General features: G+C 42.8%; 1 protein-coding gene across 1 annotated transcript in view; it reads left to right on the top strand.

Annotated features, from left to right (window-relative positions):
* Positions 1–21: 21 nt before the first annotated feature.
* Positions 22–20871, top strand: part of TGFBRAP1 (transforming growth factor beta receptor associated protein 1) — a 221629-nt gene continuing 200779 nt past the window's right edge. Inside the window, exon 1 of the mRNA XM_069204446.1 lies at positions 22–1051. Within this exon, the coding sequence (XP_069060547.1) occupies positions 334–1051 (718 nt within the window). The 5' untranslated portion in view covers positions 22–333. The remainder of the gene's footprint in view (positions 1052–20871) is intronic.

Below are 20871 nucleotides of genomic sequence, written 5' to 3'. Positions count from 1 at the left end.
TGATAGAATTTGTTCAGTCGTGGGACTGGCTGTTGCGCGACCCGGAAATACTGGAATCTCGGGCAAATGTGTTCCGTAAAAAGATCAATAACGGACGTGGAGCGGAATTTACGGACGGTCGGTGTAAGTGGAGGACCAGTGGTCACTCTAGTTAAGATAGTTTTGGATCCTTGTTTAAGATTTTGTGTTTGGGTGGAATGACGTTTTAATGAAGGCTGTACACGTTCAGTTTTTGAGGCGTATGCTTTTGTGCTTGCAGGACAGGCACGCCCGTGCGTCCTTGATTACATTTTCTACTTTTTTTCCCTTCGGTGCGTTTGACGAGAGGCCACGATGAGTGTCAAGGCCTTTCAGTTGGCGTGCCTCGTAGAGCGGGAGCTCCTGGCGGCATCAGTTGTCTCGGCTGATAAGTCCCGGCAGCAGCTTCGCATCGAAAGCCTTGAATGCTGCGGGCATGACTTATATCTGGGTTCAAGTGATGGCTGCATTCGTCGCTTCCTGGTGGAGGAGAAGAGCCACGCAGCCACGGGACTGACAACTTTTACTGCCTCCCAGCAACTGCAGCGAACATTGCTGGGCCCAAGAAAGCCAGTTACAGAACTCCGTGCCGCTTCAGCATTGCACCGGCTTCTGGTTTTGTGTGATAATGTCATCAGTCTTGCTGACATGACTAGTCTGGAGCCAGTGGCTGCTGCCGGGGCCCGAATAAAGGGTGCCGCTGCATTCACCCTCAACGAAAACCCTGCAAGCGGTGGAGATCCTTTCTGCGTAGAGCTGTGCCTCATCTCTGCCAAGCGCCGTGCCGTTCAGATATTCATGGTTTATGAGGATCACGTTCAGATCGTCAAGGAAGTGATGACTCCTGAACAGCCCTGCTCTCTTGCCGTGGATGGACACTTTTTGTGCTTGGCCCTTACCACTCAGTACATCATTATGAATTACAACACTGGCTCTTCCCAGGATCTCTTCCCTTACAACAGCGAGGAGAAGCGGCCGATAGTGAAGCGTATAAGCAGGCAGGAGTTCTTGCTGGCCGGTCCCGGTGGATTAGGTGAGGCTTCCTAAAAATGTATTACAGTTCATTGATTGCTGTTAAGGACTAGGCTTGCAAAATCTGATATGGTAATAGTCTTGCACTAGTGGAGTGCAGTGGGAAAGATTGTTTTGCATTTGTACATAATGTCAGCCAGCCCATTTAAAATTATATTAATAAATACAGATCTACCAAAAATATATCCCTTAAAGCGATCGCTCTTCATCTGTTTCCTCACGATAGAATAATGTATAATAAATAGGAATCGTGAGTATTCTGATAGCTTGATTTCAAAGTTTTATAGTCACGTCTAAATGCAACCGAATATGCTCAACTAGTGATTATTGAAAAGCCGTAGTTTTTCATTTATATTTTTTGAACTTGTCTTTGCTATTTGAGAAGGTGCTATACTTAAACATTTTAGTCCATCACCACTCCAAATTAACCAGTCTGGTCTGCGCTTCTAAACCACGTCCCATCAAAAGTACATAACAGGCACCTCTTGCTTTGTTGAAGCCTTGTTCAAACTCATGATTGAGGTGTACTTTGAGGCTCTTAGCAAATCGAGAAATGAGCGCTGCACCTCTTTACTTAGGGTGCCACAAGCAAACTTAGAAACATTAGCTCAAGATTACATTTTTTCATGTAATGTATTTGAGACTTACCCTAATCGTTTTTGTGGAGCGAGGTTGATGTATTTGTCTTTACAATGATTTAAATGTCACCTTGTTGTTTTGCTTTAAAGCATATGTTAATTGAGGTAAGGAAGCCAAGGCTTCACACGGGTTTCCCACAATGCTTTGGTGTGATTTAGGATGGCTGGATGTTTAAGTTAAGCAAAAAAGTATTTTTCCCTTGCTTTGTGTTTGTTCAATCCTGGTTAAGATAATGTGAAATATTGGAATAGCTCTGAGATGTTTAGATATCCTTTAAGGAAAAAAGTTGTTTATAAACTGCTTCTTAATTCACACTAAGCTGCACTCAGTTGTTTAATTATTGGCTTAGTATTGAAAAGTTAAGCGCTTGAGAGTAGTTGATTATAAACCTGTTGTCAAGGTCCGAATTACCAGGTCATCTGAAATGGTTTATCACATTAACAGGAGTATGTCTTTGAGATTCAATTCAGGGAGCCTCGTGTCCTGAATCCCAAACCATGCAATTTACCGTTCTCAACCTGAGCTATTCAATTAAAAAAAAAAAAAAAAAATGTTACCAGACCCGCAGGTCTAGTGAGTTGAATGATCTACTCGACCTAACTGTAATGCACATTATCCATAAGCATGTCTCAAATTGAGTAATCATTGGGAGATGTTTTATTTCACAGTCACCTTTATTTCACTGAGTCGGCTTTCATGTTCTCGGGTAGACAGGGCATATGCTGGCTCAAAGAGACATGTTGTTTATAATTCAGTGGGCTTCAGCCCACTGGTAGGCTTCCAGTTTGTTTGCATGATCCAACTACTTGTATTGGTCCCCTGTTAGGAGCTACTTTGTTTTTTGTTTTTGAGGACTTCACATGAGCACTCGTGATTTCACTCTCTCCGTTTGCGGTTGCCTCTTTCCCATTTCCACGGCAGGGATCAGAGATCTGAAGTCACCACATGTTTGTGCCAGATGTCTGTTCTGTTTCTTTATGTCTTTTTTTCCATTCACCTTTCTTATTGCACTCCATAAGAGTACATATGTTTGCAATCGCTCTCACTCACCCTTGCTTGTCCAGTCTCCCAAGGCATCCTCCACCCTCTCCCCGTGGCTGCTTTTTAATTTGTGTTGGGACACCTGTGCCGTAAGATGAACTCGTCTGCTAAGAGCTAATTTACCTAATTATATATGGGGTATATGAAAGAAAAGCATAATGTTGACTCATGTTTGGGGAGAGCTGCAGGACCCCCTGAGGTAAGAGCAGCCGCTTGTGTAAACAAAGATGTACCACCTTTATGGGCGAGCACAAAGAGCTCCGTCCATTCTGTAATCTCTCTTTAGGCTTCAAACCACGCCCATGTCACGTCAATCACTTGCATTGGTTCGTGGGCTTGCCTTTTAAAATCAGCTTGCTTTCATTTGTGAAAGGCATGCATACCTCATACCTTTTCCGTTGCTTAGCCCACCTACACAGCACCTGTAAACTACAAAAAACAAACAAGGCTCGATGTTTTCAGCCTGGGGTCCGGACTGCTTTATCTGTTCATTTTCCACGCAGCGTGATCGCGCTGCATTTTACATAGTGTGGTCGTTTCTTTACAACGCTAATAGCTCTAACTCGAGCAAATGCGAGACCCGTTGTTTTGTAAATCTTATTTTATTGTTGTTGCTACCCCTGTTTTTACGCCCCTCATCGTTGCTTGTTTGTTTCCGGGATGTCCAGGGAAGCATCTGTTAACAATCCTGAGGAAGCAAGCGAGTTAAGGTCCTGGTGCAATTTACTTTAAATAAGAAAAATATACCTTCTCCTCCCCTACTATTCTCAGGACAATTGTTCTCAAACATTCACTTTCACGTTGGCTCCCCTCTCAAGGTTTTACCGAAACAGAATATACCCCTCCCCTTCTCTGTGCTCCGACAAATAGTGTCTTCTACTTTATTTTCTGCTGGTTGCACTTGACTTGTGGTACTTGTTTTTTCTCCATTCTGACACCCTCCTGCTCGATTGCCTCTGTCCTTCCCACTCTGCGCTGTTGCTTATTTCTTTCGTCAGCTCCTGCCCGCAAAATTTAATGGAGGGTTGTTGACTTAACTCGCTTCCAATCTGTAGCACCTTTTTAATCTGAAAATGCTAATAAGCTTAACAAATGAGGCGCTGTTTCTGTCAATGTGTCATAAAAAGAAAAAAATAACTCCTTGGGTGCAGCAAAATTGGAAAATAACTAGGGGACATATGTACGAACACATTTTCCCATTGACACAGAATGGGAAAAACCCTTTGCTACATCTGGCCCTAGATTATGTGAGACCGCAATGCTTTTAATTTTTGCGTACACCGATGTATGCACAAGTTGTTCATATACTTGACACGCATCATCCACTAAATGTGCTTTTGTACAGGATTCAAACTACCATTCCTGTTCATTGGTTTTTCTTTATTTGAGTCACAAACATTTGACAATAACTATCTTAAATAAGTGTACGCTTTTGTCTGCTTTGTGGTTGGTTATTAAAGGCCTAGATACTTTACGCTACAGTCTGTGCCGAACATACTATTCCACACCAAAGTCAGCAGAAACAAAGGCGGGCTAGGCCCCAATAACTTTTCGTTCACATAAGTTATCCATGCCAAATGTGCGTCCTTTTTTTCCCCAAATCCTGAGGATTCTAAATGTGCCCAAGGTTTGTGGATTCCCTTGGAGGTGACCGAGAAATTAGCCAAAATACAGCTACATTTTGTTTTTTGGGGAAAAAACAGCTGCAGAAGAAAGCAGGTTTTTTTCTGCAAATGGCAACAACAAAGGGTTTGCAATGCTAAAATCACCATCTTCCCAGCTTTCAGGAAGAGGCACACTAGAATTAGAAAAAACAAATTTCTCAACGCAGTTTTGGCATTTTACTGGGACATACCCCATTTTTCCTTTTTTTTTTATTTTTTTTTTTATTGTTTTAATGCTTTCAGCCTCCTTTCAGTTAACGACAGAAATGGGTGTGAAACCAGTGGTGGATCGCGAAAATCTATACATTTCTGAAAATTAGACAAACTTCTGAATTCAACAAGGGGTTATTTGTGTAGCTTAATCAAGGTATTCATATAGAAAGTAACAGTTGAAATAAAAAAAAAAATGAAATTGAGTTGGAAAAAAACAGCCATTACTGTCTGTTTTAATCGATATCTTTTTCCAGGTATGGCAGATTTTTTAAAGCAATATACCGTTACGTCCACCGGACCCTTCTGGTTGTGAGGATATATAGGGCTTTTAGGTTCACCAAGAACCCGAGGTACCCAGAGCCAATACATGAGCTGCACATTGCAATGGGTTTTCATTGTGTACCGGGTATACTGCAATTGAATTGGCTAAAATATAAAGAGTAAAAAATAGGTATCAAGGAAACCTATGTATTTTTTAAATGAACACAAGACATGGAGTTTAGAAGCAGGGGTTATTTGCACATTTCTGAATTTGTGGGTTCCCATACTTGCATGTGAATTAGAGGCCATTTCTCAAAAGACTTTATTTTTACACATGTCTTATGTTTGGAAGGTGCAAATGCAGAGAAAGACAATTGGTAATAACACTTGTACTGCTATTTTGGGTTCCCCCCAAGTCTCCCGTAAAAAATGCCTCACTTATGTGAGTAGGCCTAATGCCCGTGACAGGAAACACCCCAAAACGCAACATGGACACATCACATTTTTACACTAAAAAGTGACTGTTTTTTTTTTTTTTTTTTTTTTACAATGTTCCTAGCTGTGGGTTATGGGCCGTAGCACAGTTGGCACCTAGGGAAATCTAGCAAACCTGTGCATTTTTGAAGACTAGACATCTAGGGAAGTCCAAGATGGGGTGACTGGTGTGTCTCTTACCACATTTGTTTACCCAGAATCCCTTGCAAACCTCAAAATTTGTCTAAAAACAAATTTTCTCCACATTTCTGTGGTGGAAAGTTCTGGTATCTGGAGGGAGCCACAAACTTCCTACCTCTCAGCGTTTCCCCTTCTGCCTCCTGATAAAAATGACACCTCACTTGTGTGGGTGGGCCAAGTGCCTGGGACAAAGGGCCAAAACCGAGTAGAGATTGAGGGGGCACCAATGCGTGTTTTTTTTAACTGCAATTTTAGGCTGACTCTGCTTTTGGGCACCCACACTAGTGAGGTCTAACTTTTATTGGGAGACAGAGGGATACGCTGGGCAGTAAGAAATTTGTGGTTTATTTCTGTTTCTGGAAGAAATTGTCACAGAAATGCAAGGAAAATATGTGATTTTAGTCACATTTTGAGGTTTGCCAGGCATTGTGGGTAGGGAAAATTGTTCAGATCCACGAAAGGCACACCACCCTGTACTTCCCTGGGTATCTACTTTTCGAACATATATAGAGTTGGTAGATTTTCCCTAGACAACAAGTGAGCACACTACCACATCTCTTACTTCTGTGATGTTCCAAGCACTGAAACTGAAAAAACACCCTTAGGTTTTGTTTAAAAGACCCCTCACCTACCAACCTAGTTGGTGGCATGCGTCATCGTAGGGGTCATACCGAGACATCTAGTGTGGCAGGGGTGTGCTTTTAACGCCTGATTGCAGGGGAGCCGTTTTTTTGTGAGTTGAATTCCCAACTGAGAGGAGAGGTGCAATAAAAAAAGTCTAGTGGCTACCCACCATTATGTATACACATACTTACTGTTTGGATTTGGCACGAGGGTGACTAATGGTTAAATATATAACATTTTATTAACAAGAGAATTCACAAAAAAGAAATGCACTGTTAATAACAAAAAGAGACACAATGTATACCCTGGCAGAGAAAGACAGAAAAGACCATTATTACTGCACAACCAAATATTCATCAAGTACACACACATACTGGTTGGATTTGACACGAGGGTGAGTGATGGTTCAGTATATAAAATTTTATTAACAAGAGATTTCACAAAAATGAAATGCAATGTTTATTGAAAGGTCAAAAAACTGGAACAATGACTCACAGCTCGTGAGCTGTAAACCGCGTCAAGATACCAACCGCTTTACAGTCCACTCACACATCTTGCATACGTGACACACACAAGACCATTCACGCCGCCAGTCGCAGGCCCAGCACATTACAACACTCCCATCTACAGACAGTGCCATTCAAGGGCCCATCACTTTTTTATGCCCACATGCCTGACACAGAAATTACACCAGCTGACTGAGTGTGTGGACTGAAGTTTGGCTAGCAGTGCGTATAGTGACCTGCAGCAAGTCACTACTCACACACTGCCAGGCACGCACACTGCCATGACATTTCTTTTTAACAAAAAAGAAAACACAAACTAGTTTTAATAAAATAAAAAAGCTACAAAAGCAAAAGCTCAAGCTAAATACATGACACTAATACCAGCCGTGAAACTGAAAAAATATAAAACAATATAGAACACGCAGTTCACTTTTATGCTCACTGTAGCTCTCTAAAATTCTTTTGGATGTGGTACATTCTGAAATAAGCTGGCACACACAGCCCATGTTTAGATGGACAGTCGGGGCACTACATACAACTCTCTTTCCTTGTATCTCTTTGCATACAGACTCCACGTCTCCTACTGGGAAAGTCGTTTTGGGCATGGGAGGAATGTGATCAAGAAAGTGGCAATCTTTCAATCTAGCCACATCCTCCACCACTCAAACTGCAGGAACACTTGCCTGTTCCACTACAACAATGCTGCCTATCACAGTCTCCTGAAATTGAACACATCATCTTGGACACTGGAGAACAATTCTTCCATACAATAGAAGTATTAATGGTTGCTAAGTGGAAAAGATAGATAGCCAACTTCTTATACCAAATGTAAACCTTATGAACAGCAGTGCAAGGTTCCAACCCCTGATCTACTCTGTCAACACTACCCATGTGCCTATTATCTAAAATGCACACAGGTTTCCGCGCTTCAGCAAACTGACCCCAAACAGTCACAGGTGAAGTACTTTAATCTTGGATGGTAGTAGACATGTAGACATCTCTCCTAAGCAGAGCACTGCCAATGCCCCCTTGCAAGGTGTGTATTTTTTTTTTTTTTTTTTTTTTTTTTAACAACAAGCTCTCTTGGTAACCTTTACGGTTAGAGTGGATTGTGCCACAAGCAACAGTGTCTACTTTGACCAATTTCCTGAACAATTGCACACCAGTGTAGAAGTTATCTACATATGAAAGGTGACTTTTCTTAAAAAGTCCTCTACCAAGTCCCCACACAATCTTCTCACTAACTCCAAAAGTGGACAGACATCTATCGGGGTTAATACTGGAATCCCTACCAGTGCACCTCCTAAATGTTTAGACATATCCCTCTTACTCTCAGACAGCATATACATCTTAATTCCATAACATGCCCTCTTGCTAGGAGTGTACTGCCTAAAAAGCAGCCCTAGAACAGGTCAAAATATTTGTCAACAGTTATTCGTTTCCCTGGAATATAGATCTCTGCAAACCAAACTACTAAGTGATCAAGGACAGGCCTAATCTTAAAAAGACAGTCACAATCAGGGTGAACTCATGGCAAGGCTAAAGCATTATCAACAAAATGCAGCATCTGAAGCAGAAGCAAATACCAGTCACGACTTATAGTTAAAAAAAATAGAGTTGTTGCCATCAAATGACTAGTAGACCAATGTGAAGACAGTGACGGCTTCCTTATCAAGCCCATCAGAAAAGTGAAACCCAAGAACTTCTTCAATTTATCCAGATTTGTGGGAGTTCACTGGGTAGCTCTAGAGTGTTGCTTAAGTCTGGCACTGTTGTCCCTCAAATACTGTTCAGCATACAAATTAGTTTGCTCAACAATCTCATCCAAAAATACCTTGTCCATAAACAACAGAAAGTAATTTATAGGCAAAAAGTTTTCAGTATTCACTCTACACCCTGCAACACCGGTAAAGGCAGGCAACGCCTGCTGCACCATGTTTAGGGCAGTCCAGAGTTCAGCTCTTCCATTGGGAAGCCTTTCAACCCCAGGCTGCAATCCAGATACCTCTGGGTGCACAATCAGCACACCAGTGTCCCCCTCTGAAATGGGCACTTCCTCTGCACTGAGAGTGTCTTCAGCATCAGATGATTCCTCTCAGACAGCAGATTTACTGCCAGAATCTTGCACTTTCTCCTCTGTCTCAGCTGCAGTTAGTTCCATAATCATGGTCAGAGGAAGATTATAAAAGCATACCAACACATCATGCGACTATCCATAATCCTTACTAATAACAGTAACATGACAAATAAGTCAACAACAACCAACTCTGTGTAAAATAAGTAATAAATAATGTGGGGCTTTATCACAAAGACCTATATACTCAAAACCAATACTACTCACTCACCAAAGACAGATAGACTCACCAGCACCTACTCTGCACAGACACATGAAGCACCAAAGATATTCCACTAGAAAGGAAAAACCAAAGAAAATTATCAAAGGAAAGCACTTGAGCACAAACCCAAATATACAATCAGTCGGAAGCTAAGTATGCTGCTGTTATTACAGCATTTACAAAAAACACATTAATGCAGGCAATGACACTCATTTGAAGTAAACAGCATAGAAAACATGCACCAGTAGATCAACTAGTGCCGAAAAAACAAACAGGATAACAAAAGCTTTATACTAGAAAAAAAGGAGAATGCCACACAATTAGGTGGCACACAATGGCATAACACAAATCCATGCCATATAATTCCATGCCACACTACATATATAAACATGTCATTCCACGCCACACAATTCAACTACACACACTCCCACTCCACATCAATCCACTCAATGCCACATAATTACAAACCAATAAATTCAACTCTACATATTTCCACTCCTCTCCATGCCAGATAATACCCCGTCACATATTACCACTCCACAAAACATAATCCTACTCCAAACCATAGAATTACACACCATGCAACACAATTCAACTGCAGATAATTCAATCACCCATAATTCTACTCCAACCTACATAATTACATTTCATGCCATATATTTACAGTCTACGCATATTCACTCAATTCAAAACGCATAATTCCACTTCATAAAAATCAACTTCTCATCATGCCGCATAATACCACTCCACACTGTGCCACATAATTACACCCCACGCCATGCGACATCATTCCGCTCCACATAATTGCACTCCACACCATGCCACATAATTCCACACTGAAGGAGGCTGGCCTGGTTTGCAGTGGGTACCTGGGGTACTTACACCCTATAACAGGTCCAGTTATCCCTTATTAGTGAAATGTAGTAGTGTTCTAGCAGCTTAGGCTGATAGAGGTAGCTATAGCAGAGCAGCTTAGGCTGAACTAGGAGACATGCAAATCTCATGTAACACCACTTATAGTTAGACAGTACTTATACATAAGTAAAGACAATACTCAGTGTTTCCAAAAATAAAGATATTTGTTTGGGTGGCACAGTACCAAAAATATCTTAGAGACAATACTCCTGGAGGTAAGTATTAGACACAATATATACACTAGACACCAAAATTAAACAAGTAAATAGTCATAGAACAATGCAAACATTAGGAAATCCTATAGAACGCAGTGGAGAAAATAGGTCTAGGGGCAACACAAACCATATACTAAAAAAGTGGAATGTGAATCACAAATACCCCCCTAGACAAGTGTAGTGTGTGCAGAATCGCTGGGAGCGTAAGGATACAGTAAAGGTAAGTAAATTAATCGAGCCCAGAAAAGCAGGAGTAAAGTACTGCAAGTTTCCTTAGGACACACTACACCTCGTTTTTGGGATTTTGCAGCAGCCAACCAAGTCTGCAAAGAACAATTGCTGGATTATTGGACCTGAAGGCCTGCAAAGGAAGGGGACCAAGTCCAGAAGTCGAAAGAAGTTCCAGGAAGGGCAGGAGCTCCTGCCAACCCAGAAGAGGGTACAATAGAGGAGTCGCCAGTTAGTTGAAGACTGCAGCAATACACCCTAGGAAGATGTCAGCGGGTTCCTGCTTGATGCAAAAGATGTCCCACGGCGTGCAGATTGTTGCAGATGGGATTTCGTGTTGGAAGGCGCCAACAAGCCTTGGCTACGACAAAAGTGCATGTTTCATCAAAATGGTGCTAGATGAACCCAGTAGGGACCTGGGGGCCTCAAATCTGTGTGAGGAGGAAGAGGGGGCTCTCAGCACTTTAGAGAGCCCTCAGAATACCAGCCAGCACCCAGAGAAGCCGCAGGATCCGGGTTCAAAGGAGGTGCAAAACACGGTTGATGCAGCACATCAAAAGAAGGTCCCACGCCGCCGGAGAAACACTCAGCGAGTTGAGCGTCATACGGTGGAGTGCTGGGGACCTGGGCCAGGCTGTGCACAAAGGAATTTTGCAAAGAGTGCACAGAGGCCTCAGGAGGTGAAGAAGGCACAGTACACAGAGGTACTGTCGTTTTCGTGGAAGGCATGATGTTACCTCCTCCAAATTGCGTCAGCAGGACCTAAGGACAGTCTGTGTCAATGATGTCCACCCTCAGTGTCCTTAGGAGCATGCTCATCGTTGTGAGAGGAGTCCCAGGGTACCAGTCGTTGTCTTTGAAGGTGTCTGCTTGGAGCAGGGGAGTGACTCCGTCACTCCACGGTAGATTTATTCGGTTCTTCTGGTGCAGCATGAAGACAGGGAGTCCCTAGAGCGTGCACACCGTGGAAACTGTTGCAGTTGTTGACCTGGAGCTGAGTTGCTGAAGAAAAGTGTCTCTTGTAGACACTTTGTTGCAGTTACAACGTTTCTTGGAGCAGGCTGTGGTTGATCCGAGGTCAGAAGAGTCTGAAGTTGTTGCAGAGGATTCCTGCAGGAAACTTGCAAGCAGAATCTGAAGAGAACCCACAGGAGAGACCCTAAATAGCCCTGAGAGGGGGATTGGCTACCTTATCAGATATGGACCTATCAGGAGGGGTCTCTGACGTCACCTGCTGGCACTGGCCACTCAGAGCTCTCCAGAGTGCCCCCACACCTTGCAAAGCAAGATGGCCGAAGTCTGGGTCACTCTGGAGGAGCTCTGAGCACCACCCCTGGGGTGGTGATGGACAGGGGAGTGGTCACTCCCCTTTCCTTTGTCCAGTTTCCCGCCAGAACAGGGGAGAAGGGGTCACTGAACTGGTGTAGACTGGTTTATGCAAGGAGGGCCCCATTTGTGCCCTTCAAAGCATTTCCAGAGGCTGGGAAGGCCACCTCACCCCAGCCTGTAACCCCTATTTCCAAAGGGAGAGGGTGTAACACCCTGCTTAAAGAGGAAATGCTTTTTTCTGCCTTCTTGGCACTGGGCGGCCCAGACCCCAGGAGGGTAGAACCCTTTCTGTGAGGTGGCAGCAGCTATAGCTGCAGTGCAAGCCTCAGAGAGCTGGTTTGGCAGTACTGGGGGTCCATGGTGGAACCCCCATAATGCATGGAATTGGCTCCCCAATACTAGATTTGGAATGGTGGGGACAATTTCATGATCTTAGACATGTTACATGGCCATATTCGGAGTTAACATTGTGAAGCTACATATAGGTATTGACCTATATGTCGTGCACGTGTGTAATGGTGTCCCTGCACTCCCAAAGTCCGGGGAAATGGCCCTGAACTATGTGGGGGCCCCTTTGCTAGTGCAAGGGTGCCATCACACTTAGTAACTTTGCACCTAACCTTCAGCAAGTGATGGTTAGACATATAGATGACTTATAAGTTACTTAATTGCAGTGAAAATGGCTGTGAAATAGTGTGTGCACAATTTCATGCAGGCTGCAATGGCAGTCCCGTTTAAAGGTTTGTCTGAGCTCCCTATGGGTGGCAAAAGAAATGCTGCAGCCCATATGGATCTCCTGGAACCCCAATGCCCTGGGTACCTAGGTACCATGTACTATGGACTTATAAGGGGGGTCCAGTGTGCCAATTCAAATTGGTAAATGGAGTCACTGGCCTACAGTGACAAATTTAAAAGCAGAGAGAGCATAAGCACTGAGGTTCTGGTTAGCAGAGCTTTAGTGACACAGTTAGGCACCACACAGGCATACACATTAGGCCACAAACTATGAGCACTGGGGTCCTGGCTAGCAGGATCCCAGTGAGACAGGCAAAACACACTGACACACTCTCAAACAGGCCAAAAGGTGGGTTAACCATGCTAGAAAGAGGCTACTCTCCTACACACACAACACCACACAATTCCTCACCACACAATTCCACAGACATGAAGCAGCATATTCACAGTCCACATAATACCACTCAACTCCACATAATTCAACTCTACATAATTACCCTCTATTCAGTACCACATACATACTCCCCACATAAATCCACTCTTGTCACATAGCAACAATTCACATAAATACACTCCACACTATGACACATAATTCCACTCAAAATAATTTCACTCAACACCACACTATTCAACTCCACACTTTTCAACCCCATACAGTTCCATTCCACATCAAACCACATAATCCCACTCCACAACACAATTCCACTACACACCACGTATATCCAATCGACACTGCTGAATTTTGCATCATGCCACAAATTAAACACCACACCACATAATTCCACTCCACAATACCATGCCACATATTTACACTCCATGAAACACAATCCTGCTCCTCAAAATTCCAGTACATTCAATACCACATAATTACTATCCACATAATCCCACTGCGCACCATGAAACATAATTCCACTACACATAACTCCACTCAGCCCAACACAATTCCACACCACACAATTCCACAAGAAACAGTTCCAATCCACCCCCATAATTCCACTCTACACCGCATACATCCACTCTACTCCATAACACCTGGCTAAAAGACATTCTCATTGACAACGCAAATAGCTTTCTGGTTGCCAGGAACTATTGACTTTGTCAATGCTTGTTCTTAATTATCACGTACGAGAGCACCGTCACATATGTGAGTTCATCATGTCTGATGTATAAAAACTATTTTTTTGATTTATTAGACTACATTTTTGCACCATGTATTATAAAAATTTAGCCCGGACATGACCCCTGACTTGCCTCTTAGTTCCCTAATAGCATTGTTATCAGGGCAGGGCCAGGAATGTTTCTTAGTGTATATTCACTTACTAAAGCATGATGTGGTAGTGCACGTGGTGGAGAGAGCAGTCAACCTTTTTTTTGTGCTGTTTTAAGTATGCCCATTTGTAGCAGGAATTGGAGCAATGGTGTGTTGTGTTAATGTTGGTATGTTCCAAGTAGGATGAATACCAAATAAGGATGACTGCACTGTACTGAATGCATGTTGTAAGTACTGGCTATAATGTATTGCTTGTTCGGTTGGGTGTCAATTTGGCTGATGAAGGTAGTAGAATAATTAATTATTTTCTAAAGACTTAGGGAGCTCTTCCTGTTTAGCTTCATAATTTGGCTTACCACTGGCATCTAATTCAAGTAGTCCTGCTTGTGAGGCACCTTCATATTTTCGGTGTTTAACCGAGGACACACTGGTTCTTCAGTAGATTATGTGTGACTTGCTTTGGATCCTACCATCCAGTGAACTCTCCCAAGCTGCTTGCTACCACTGCTGTTAGGTGCATTAGCACTTATGAATTCCGTCCCTGTCATGCTGTCATCTCTTCAGACTCTGCATATCATTGCAACTACTGGCATCAAGACACTTGTGGGAAAGTGGACATCATGGGCTAGAGGAGGCTGATGGTAGACATGAAAGAGTGGCATTCCATGCTTGTCCCATACCATTGAAGATGAAGTTAAGCTGGAGCCGAAGTGCGCTTGCAGTAGTATGTCATATGTATTTGTAAAGTACACTATCACTTGCAAGGCTATCCTGGCCTGAGCAGGTGTGTGTTGTAGCCTTGCCTGTGGTAGGTTGGTTAAACCGAAAAGCCAGTTCTTCGGCTTCTTGCGGAATTCAAGAAGCGAGGAAGAGCCTTTTAGGTGGAGTGGGAGGTCGTTCTATGCTTTAGGAGCAATGTAAGAGAATGCCCGTCCTCCTGATCTGGTTCTGTGTATGTGTGGGATGTGGGCAAGTATGAGCTCTGCAGAGCGGGGGCGTCTGGGTAGTTGGAAGGAAATGCGACTGTTAAGGCAGGTGGGCCTGAGTTGTGTAGTGCCATGATTTTGTGTAAGGAGTTTGAATTGAATTGAGCATGTTTGTGTATCAGGAGCCAGTGTAGTTCCCTAAAGATGTGTTGTGATGTGAGTTTTGTTGTGTGAGAGGTTGAAGAGGAGTTTGGCTGCCAAGTTCTGGATGGTTTGTAGCCTTATAGTGAGTTATTTGGGTGTTCCCATAGTCTAACTTATTGGTGACTAGTCATGAGTGACGGTTTTTCAAGTGTTGCTTGAGAGCCATTTGAAGATCTTCCTTAACGTCTTCAGAATGTTGAAGCAGGATGCAGTAATGGAGTTTACTTGTGTGGTCATGTCCAGCTTGCTGTCAAGGATTATTCCGAAGTTCCTGTTGTGGGTGTGGGTCCAAGTTCGGTCGACCACCAGCTGGAGTCCAATGGTGAGGTGTGCTTGCTGAAGATGGCTATTTCTGTTTTTTCGGGGTTGAGACAGTTGGCGTTCATCTAGTTTGCGACTTCAGACATGCAGGCGGCGAACCTTTCTTGTGTTGGGGGTCTTGTCTGAGAGGGGTGAGTATGAGTGTGTGTCATCTGCACAGGAGATGATGTTGATGTAGTTGTGGATGGTGTTGGCCAGAGGGATCATGTATGCATTGAAGAGGATGCAGCTAAGTGATGAACATTGAGGCCATGTCTCCCTTGTCAAAGATCTTACAGATGTATTCTGTGGCAGTGATGAGTGCTGTTTCGTACTGTAGTTGGACCTGGTTCCGAACTGTGTGGCGTTGAGCTAGTGGTTGCTAAGATGGTCAGTGAGGCTTTGGTTGGTTAGTTTCTCTAAGACCGTTGCCCATATGTTAAAAGGGGGCTAAGTTTGTGTGCGTGGCGGGTCAGCAGATGTTTTCTTGAGCAGGGGCATGATGGTGGAATGTTTCCAGGTGTCTGGGAATCTGTCTGAGTCAATGGAGGCTTTGAGGATGGTGTTAGTGCTTCACTGAGAGGCAGGTGTTCTGTGGTGAAGTCGTGATGGGGACAAGGGTCACATGGAGCCCCCGAGTGGATGATATTCATAGTAGCAGCAATTTTGACGGTGTTGATGGCGAGGCACGGAGTCAGGGTTCGTTCATCTGTTATGATGGGAAGTTGAGTTGCAACAGTGATGTGGTCTAGTTGAGGATTTGCGTTGCTGTATATGGAGTTGATTTTGTTGTAGAAGAATTCAGAGATCTTTTTGCAAACTCCTTTTGAGTGGTTGATGTTGCTGGTCACAGCAGGAAATGTGGTGTTAGTGCTGGCTTTGATGCGATCTGCAAGATCTGTGTGCATGGTGTTCTGTGTGTTTTGCTGGTAGTGTCTTAGCGCTGATTTGGAGATGTCTTTATCTGTGGTGTCTTGACTTTTTCTCCATTTGCGCTTCAGTTGCTTGCAGTGGCATTTCAGTCAGCCTGAGTTCGTCTGTGTACCAGCTGGCCTATTGTTACATACTTGCCGTTGGGTTGTGCTTGCTGGGTGCCATAATGTCGATGTATGTGATGATCCAGCTGTTGACGTTTTTAATGGCTTTCAGCAAGTGACATGTGGGCTTGGGCCATTGATCGGAGATTGCAAAGGCTCGCTCCTCTTCTGAGATACTTTTCCCCCTGCGATAGGCTGTTTCAATAGTGGTAGGTCTGTGATGATGCGGGTGGATATTCTGAAATGTGCAAGGACTTGGTCTGTCCCGGTCATTCTTGCTGGCTTTGTGAGTGTAATGCTTCTGATTGAGGAGAAAATCTGGTCTGGGAGAGTGGGTGGATTTCGTAACATATTATGAGGCCAAGGTTTGTGAGGTTTTCTAGAAGGGCTGTAGAATTTGTATCAGTGCGGTTTTCTAGGTGAAAGTGAAGGTCTCCAAGGAGGGTGAAGGGCACTGATAATGAGATGTGCGACTAAGTCTTTCATGTCGCTGGTGAAATTGGTGCAGGGTTCTGGTGCTCTATATATAAGTGTTCCGCCAGGAGAGAAGTTGGCTTTGATGTGTATCTTGAACGTGAGGTATTCTATGTATCTGGTGGGGGTGTCCGTGCAACTGGTGGCATAATTGAATATGATGGCGACTCCACCTCTAGACTATGCTGAAGGTCATGCCTAAGCTTTTTGTAACCGGCAGGGATGGCTACAGTGATATCCGGTGCTGAGGTTTGGGTAAGCCATGTTTCTGTGAGAAAGAGCTAGTCTGGAGTGTAGCCATGCAGTAGGTCCCATTTTTCCATGGCATGTTTGCTGTGCAGGTGTTAAGCAGCATGCATGCGAGTGTGGGGTGCTGATTTGGTGATGTTTGTGAGCGAGTGGCTGCTTTGTGCGAGTGTAGGCGAGTAGGTTGCTGGGAGATGTTGGTGCGGAAGTGGTAGGAGTGCGGTGTGGGAGAGTGTATGAGAACTTTCAGGAAGCACCTGTGAATGCTCCTTTTGTGTTGTGTGATAGCAGTGCAGCACACTGCTGCTTGGATTATGCACATGGAGGAGCGCACAAGGGTATCGGTAGGTAGGGAGAGCACCAGGGTTCCTGGCGCTGGACGCGGTCCACGCAGGAATGGGAGCAGATGTCATTAAATAGGTCCCAAGAGGAGGGATGTTGTTACTTCCTGTGCAGATTGATGATGAGAAATGAAGTCCACTTGCATGGATACTTCCTTTAAGGATGGTTTTGGTGGAAACCAGTGTTGTCTATTCCTAAGCAAATGGATGATGGGAAATCCATTGACATAAATTCCTGTGCAGATGGGAAAGCCAGTGATGTCATTTCCTGTGCAGATGGATGATGGTAAATCCAGAGATGTTACTTCCTGTGCAAATGAGCAATTGGAAATTTGGAAATTTGATTTAACCACAATAATTTTATGTCCAGTGAAGTTGGACAAATTGTAATTGGGTGAAATGTTAACCCACATGGGGGAGAATGCTGCTCCTGAGTTTCAATCTGGCACTGTGAAGACATATTTCAAGTCTCCAATGCCAATATTGCCGTATTCATTTAATTGACTAGGATTTTGATATTGACTAAAATAGAATTTGTGAGCTACACTTTTTAGTTCTTTAAGCCTCTGTCACTTATATTAATTTTCAGTGATCAGCACAAATGAATTATTTGAGAGATCTCAGAATGAGTTTCTGAATTTGCTAGAAGTGACAGCTTTTGTAAAAAGTTGTAGCAGTAGTAAAAAATATTTTATTGCATTGATACAAAAACATAGTCGAACGTTTGCATCATATAAATTAAATAAAATGTAACCCTTGAAATATAACCAGATCCACACGAATCATGTGGTGCTGCAGCATTTTCTGCATAATTAGGGGGTCAACGTATTTGCCACACAATCCTATATCTGTTACATAATCGCAGATTTTAACAATAAAGTTAATTCAAGCGCAAACGAATCAAAAGATACTAAAGGTGCCAAAATTGGTGCCATACAGTGACAGGCTCTTTACAAAGGTTAACATGTCACTTCTCAGTCCTAATTGTCATATTCAAGTCTGAAACTGGTACTAATGAAGTGTCTACCCAAGGAGTGCTATATATATGATAAAACTGCAAAATAATAGAGGGTGTGCTGCATCAGCTGCATAATTTATGCAACGTGCCTCATAATGCGATCTTCTGTTGCAGCATAATTCCAGTGGACCTGTTGATGTCAGATATTTACCCACTGCTTTAGTAGTTAAGATTTGGCAAGTGAAAAAAATTGTTGTTGTTGTTGACAACAAGACTGGTAAAAGAACAGGTCGGCCCCGGAAAGATAACCAAATTTGCATTATTTAGTGAAGTTAATTTCTTCCTAGAGATGCTGCTTGGAAGCTGTTTTTTGTGGTCTCTAGTCGTCACGCAATTTCTGAAATTTCTGTTAATAGAACATATAAATGTGGGGGTTTGATCCAGCAAATAAAGCAATGGTGGAGAGGTAAGAGTAACAGATTTTTCCTCATTGTTTTCTATATTATAGGCAAAAAGCCACGCTTTTTCAGTAGTATTTCAGTAGTTTTAGATACCACACATTGGGGTTGACAGGTATTAAACACTTTTCAAATGAGTGTTCCTTTAATTTCTCGTACAGAATATGAACAAGTTGTTTGGTTTGGTCATCTAAAAGTGGTATCAAAAATTTATATCATGCTTTTGTCAGTCTCTTTTTACAAAGTAGGTGTAATATGTGCATGCTGTTGTATTTGCCATATACTGTAATGTTTCTTGTGGTTACTGTTCATTTACTGTGTTATTTACATTTGTATCTGGAAAGCAGTTAGTGTATTATTACTTAACCATGGAATCCTCTTTTGAGGTTCTAGAGTACTCAGTCGGGACTTGTATACTGGTTCTCTTTCTCTGCGGATGCTTGTACCTGCCGTGGACCTGTTATAAAGGATTTTGTTTCTTCTAACCGCCAGAGTGTGAAGAGCATATTCTTGGATTCCTGACTTTAACAAACCCGATCTTCCTCTCTACAGTAGGCCACATTATTTACCTTTAAAAGGCAGCAGAATTTCACACAACCTTCTTTTTTTTTTATTTTTTTTTATCAAGTAAGTGATTTAAAAGAGATCTGTGAAAAAATGGGGTCTGATTTTTAATGGATTATTTAGGATATCGTCCACATTGCAGGCACTGCGATTAGGTCAAGGCCATATGATCCAGCACTCTATAACGCACTGAGTGTACCCAGTGCCTAATTTTAGCCAGTGGTTGCCAGTAGGATACACCAGAGCTCATTTTTGGAGCAGGTAAAGCCCACCAGCACTATTTTTCTGACATTCCTCGAGAGCAAGGGGGGGGGTAGGAACACACAAAGGGCAAACAAGGAAGAGAAGACGGTAAAACCATCAACACAGTAGAAAGCAGGACCATAGGAGATTGGGATAAAGGTGTTTGGCAGTGGATTAAAGAGACCCAAGGTGGATTCAGGAATGCGCAGCCTTGGTATTCGGCATAGCACATTTAATAGCACTGGCTGCTGTATTTTGAGCGGTGCTTTGGGCATCAGCACTCCTTATGTTTCAAATGAAACACTACCTACCTTCCATTATTATATTTAGTTTCTGAAGATGCACCAGACAGGTAACTGTTTATACTCTTCTTTCATCACGTAATAAATTACATTTTTCGCTGCCTTACTATGTCGCTTTCTGCCTTTATCTATTAAAGCTCTTACTGTTTTTCACGTTTTATTGTCAAATATTTCTGACCTCTTCATTTCCATAATTCATTTTCTCTCCTGTAAGTTTCTTGTAGTTATTGACATATTTTATATTAAATATTGATTTTCAAAGAATGCAAGCAATTGAAAATAAAACATCACAGCTAAAGTCGCATCAAGGAGGAATTAGAGGGAGGGAGATATGTGGGAATTAGGCAAGTTGATAGCTAAGGTTGAATTCCAAAACACGAGTCGACCCGTCCTAAGTGGAGTGAGAGAGTGTTAGATTTTTCAGATTAATCAGTGAGAAGAACCAATATGGAAGAGGAAAGAAGCGGGTTGGGTTGCATACTCTAGTGAGACATGTCAACATATTAGCAGTTAATTGTGATTATAATGATCACGGTCATGCTCATTGTCGTAGAGAGAGGTTGTGTAATATACTGTAAAGGGTGCAACACTCTTAATCAAGAGATGCAGTTATTACCAGCATTTTTATTGTTAGGCTGGTTTTAGGATTTATTTGCTGCATGTATTTTTTCCCCTGTGAAAGTATCTATACTCGTAGAGAATGTTGCAAAAAATGGGCTTTATGAACGCTCTTACTCAGGACTAAGAACTAATTCTATTATCTTGGAAGTCTGCCATTTGGGAAGGTGAACTCAACAAGGATGTCCCTTATCTCCTCTTCTGTTTGCATTAGCAGTGGGGAGCAGTGCTAACCATAGGTATACAAGCAATCTCCCTGCATGCAAATGATGTGTTAATTTACCCGCAAAACGTTGACATGATTTAGAACCAACCATTGTGGCACTATCAATTTGTGGTGAGCTATCAGGCCTGTGAGTACATGAAATCATGTTTATTTCACTGCTCTGAACGGTGGAGTCAGAAGCCGCATCATCCCTGATTTTGCCTTTATACTGAAAAGGGCAGGTCTTTAATGCTTAGGGGTACATGTCTGCCACGCTGATAGTTGATAAAATAA

This window comes from Pleurodeles waltl, chromosome 8, assembly GCF_031143425.1.
Source record: "Pleurodeles waltl isolate 20211129_DDA chromosome 8, aPleWal1.hap1.20221129, whole genome shotgun sequence".
NCBI lineage: Eukaryota > Metazoa > Chordata > Amphibia > Caudata > Salamandridae > Pleurodeles > Pleurodeles waltl.
Note: the sequence above shows the minus strand (reverse complement) of the source record. Positions and strands in the feature narration are given on the sequence as shown.